At 53.8% G+C, this 3,740-nt stretch overlaps 1 protein-coding gene and 1 pseudogene across 1 annotated transcript; one reads left to right on the top strand and one right to left on the bottom strand.

Moving 5' to 3' along the window:
• Nucleotides 1-548: 548 nt before the first annotated feature.
• On the top strand, nt 549-2,258 carry LOC121987627 (annotated as a pseudogene).
• A 19-nt stretch (nt 2,259-2,277) lies between these two features.
• LOC121987637 (caffeoylshikimate esterase-like) lies at nt 2,278-3,537 on the bottom strand. Its single transcript, XM_042541381.1, has one exon. The coding sequence runs from the start codon at nt 3,455-3,457 to the stop codon at nt 2,423-2,425; it is 1,035 nt and encodes a 344-aa protein (XP_042397315.1). The 5' UTR covers nt 3,458-3,537; the 3' UTR covers nt 2,278-2,422.
• Between the last annotated feature and the right edge of the window lie 203 nt (nt 3,538-3,740).

Here is a 3,740-nt window from a genome sequence, read left to right as displayed (position 1 = left end):
TCAAAGAAAAGCTCAATTATGCAATCCTTTCTTATGTTGTAAATTATTTTTAATTAACATTGCATTTTCTCATTGTTACAAGTTTAGATTCTAAAAGATTTCTCCCTAGAAGAACCATAGGCCATTGAGTAAAATTCTAGAAGTGATCTACTAAAAGATTATAAGTCACATAGTAGAATTCTAGGAGTAATCTATTAAAGGATCATAGACTGTGAATTAGAAATTGAGGGTTCAAACTATGTAAATCACCTTATTTAATTTGTGTTGTTTGTATTTTTTATATTCCCATGGTCTACCAATGAGTTTGTTGAGATAAGCATAAAATTGAACAGACTACTATTTACCCTAGTCGTAATATTAATCCAACAAAAAGGTGAGCAATTTTTTTTTCTTATTTTAGGCTACTAATAGATTAAAAGTTATTTTAGTTGAGTAGATATGTGTTGGAGTAATCTAAGTGCCGCTAATATGACTGTTCCACTTTTTTGCAACTACGTACAGGGCTTGACCTTTCAAGACAAAATGCGGACACAATGGCTGTAGCTGCATCTTCATGATTTCTCGGTGAAGTCACTGCGCTCGTCACAGATTCTCTATGGAGAGAAATCTATATCTGCTCTTAATGCTAATTCTTGCATCGATTTCTTCTCATCTTTGCCCAAATCAGTTGTTTGCTTCCCATGACGACGGACCAACCGGCGGCGAGATGTGCTCACTTCGTGCTGGTGCCGCTGATGGCGCAGGGCCACACCATCCCCATCGTCGACATGGCGCACTTCCTCGCCCGCCACGGCGCCCACGTCACCTTCCTCACCACCCCGCTCAACGCCCTCCGCATCGACGCCATCATCCAACGCGCCGGCGCGTCTGGGCTTGCCATCGACTTCGTCTCCCTCCCTTTCCCCTGCGCCGACGCCGGTCTTCCCGTAGGCTGCGAGAACCTAGACGCCCTTCCGTCCCCGTCGCGCGACTACCTCCCCAACTTCCTCCGCGCCTGCGACATGCTCCGGGCCCCTTTATGGCGCACCTCCGCCGGCACCCTCTGCTCCGAGTTGCGTCGTCTCCGACGCCTCGCAACCGTGGACCGGGGAGATGGCGCGGGACCTGGGCGTCCCGCGGCTCATCTTCCACGGCTTCAGGGGCTTCACCATCCTGGTGAGGCAGATCCTGCACCAGGAGGGCGTCTACGTGAGGGTCACCGACGAGTCGGAGATACTCGACGTCCCTGGATTTCCTCACCCGCTGCGGGTGCCGATGGCCAAAGCTCCGGGCACCTGTTTGGGTCCTAAGCAGGAGCATCTACGCCTCAGGATCATGGAGGAGGAAGCCATGGCTGACGGCGCTGGGGTGAACACCTTCGACGACATTGAGGCCGTGTACGTGGAGAGCTATCAGAAGATGATCGGAAAAAGGGTATGGACAGTCGGCCCCTTGTGCCTCTGCAACAGAGATGCCACCCATATGATCGCAAGGGGAAACAAGGCGGCCATAGATGTCAGTCAATACTTGCGCTGGCTCGACTCGATGGCGCCGACCTCCGTCATTTACGTGAGCTTCGGCAGCCTCGTCACCGCCGGCGTCGAGCAAATTGTGGAAATTGGAATGGCTCTGGAAGCTGCAGGGTTTCCGTTCGTATGGGTGATTAAAACCGGAGACCGATTAGCCATAGAGGTGGATCGGTGGCTGGCGGAGAGCGGTTTGGAAGAGAGGACAAGGAAGAGGGGGCTGGTGATACGAGGATGGGCGCCGCAGATAATGATCCTATCGCACCCTGCTGCCGGCGGGTTTTTGACGCACTGCGGGTGGAATTCCACTCTGGAGGGAATATGCAGCGGCCTTCCCATGGTGACTTGGCCGCACTTCGGCGACCAGCACATGAACCAGAAGGTGGTGGTGGAGGTGCTGAGAATCGGGGTGGCAGTGGGAGGCGGATCGGCCAAGTGGGGAGACGAGAACAGCGGGACGGTGGTGAGGAGGGAGAAGATCGAAAAGGCAGTAAGGGAGTTGATGGGAGGAGGGGAGGAAGCCGAAGCGAGGAGGGAGAGGGCGAGGGAGTTAGGGGAGAAAGCAAAGCGCGCCATGGAAGGAGGTGGCTCCTCTTATCAGAACTTGAGCAGGTTGATACAGCAATTCCAAGCGGAAGCAGAGTAGATGCAAGTTCGATATGATAAATATTTCAGAGAATCGTAGAAATCGATTCATCAGCAGCCAAACCAGATTGTACAAATTCTATATTTTCTCGATCGAAAGTTTGTCCACAATCCAGATCAAAACAGATGAATCATCAAGCACCAAAAGTTTTACTTAAAAAGGGAGACAAATATAATTCCTCATCAGACATTATATCGAATCATGTAAGAACAATAACGAAAACAAAGATCTAAAATTCCGAACCGATCGAATTAAACATGTTTAGTTTAATTCACCGGTTCCATTCCTTGTCGCCGGAGTTCCCGTTCGTGGTGGCGGCGCCGTAGCGTTCGACACGCTCGTCGATCCAAGCCCTCATGTCGGCTAGGACACGACTGCTGTTATCTTCCGGCTCGCCCTGGATCAGGGAGTGGTACATGCCCTCGTAGAGGATGAGCTTCTTGTCGGCGCTGGATGCTTTCTCGTAGAACACCTTGGACCCCTCCGGCGATGCGACGCCGTCGTCCGTGCCGTGGACGGTGAGAAACGGCGCGGTGACCTCGGCGAAGTGGAGCTTGAAGTACTCGCAGAGGCGGGCGAGCTCCCTCATGGTGCCCACGCGGGGGCGTCCGGTGTAACGGCGGGGATTGGAGGCGATGACGCGGAGGCGGTCGCGGTCCTTGATGGCTTTTCCGACCATCTTGTTGTCCGGCATTGCGGCCCACGTGTCGGCGAGCCCGAAGAGGAGCCCGTAGAGGAAGAGGTGGATGCGGGAGGGCTTCATGTCGTCGGGGATGACGAAGAGCGGGGCGGAGAAGATGAGCCCCGTCCACGTGCTCCTGTCAGGGGACCGCAGGTACATGAGGAGGGTGGCGGCCCCGCCCATGGACTCGCCGACAAGGAACGCCGGAAGATGGGGGAATTCCCTCCTGACGGAGAGGAAAAAGGAGAGGGAGGCAGTGGCAACGGCTTCCATGTCGCCGAGGTAGCAGCGGACGCCGTCAGACCTTCCGTGCCCGAGGAGGTCGGCGCAGTAGACGGCGTAGCCCCAATTCGAGTAGGCGATGGCGAACTTTTGAAAGAGCCAGCCGGAGTCAGATCCGTATCCGTGGGTCATGAAGACGAGGGCCTTGACGGGGCGTAGCTCACCGGTAGTGGGATCGACGGGGAGGAAGGACTGAGTGAAGAGGCGGCCATGGGGGCTCTGGAAGTAGGTTTGCTGATTGCGGACGCCCTGGGACAAGTAATACTCCTCCTCCCCAGGCTCGTCGCCCCAGAAGTACTTGGTCGGAGAAGGAGCTACCGGTGGTGGAGCGGCGGAGCCCATCGGCGAAGCAGGCACGACGACAGAGCGATGAACTCAATGAGGTGCGCGTTGTATTGCCGGCCATCTCTCGCCTCTTATCGGAACCGATCCCGACCGTGAAGAAGTCTTTCTCTTAGTCACCGTTGGATCAGATTGAAATTAATCTTGACCGCTGAACGGTGAACAGACGGGACCTACCACTTCTCACGAGAGTGAGATGACCAAAGTAGCATTCACGATTGGATCCCTGTTAATTTCTTTTTCCAAATTTGTTCTACACGTGTCGACTTCTAATGAGCTTTGA

Source organism: Zingiber officinale, chromosome 1B (genome assembly GCF_018446385.1).
Source record: "Zingiber officinale cultivar Zhangliang chromosome 1B, Zo_v1.1, whole genome shotgun sequence".
Taxonomy (NCBI): Eukaryota; Viridiplantae; Streptophyta; class Magnoliopsida; order Zingiberales; family Zingiberaceae; genus Zingiber; species Zingiber officinale.
Note: the sequence above shows the minus strand (reverse complement) of the source record. Positions and strands in the feature narration are given on the sequence as shown.

What these genes read in the sequence shown, in the direction of transcription:
- LOC121987637 (XM_042541381.1), bottom strand. Translation starts at nt 3,457, where the DNA reads ATGGGCTCCGCCGCTCCACCACCGGTAGCTCCTTCTCCGACCAAGTAC.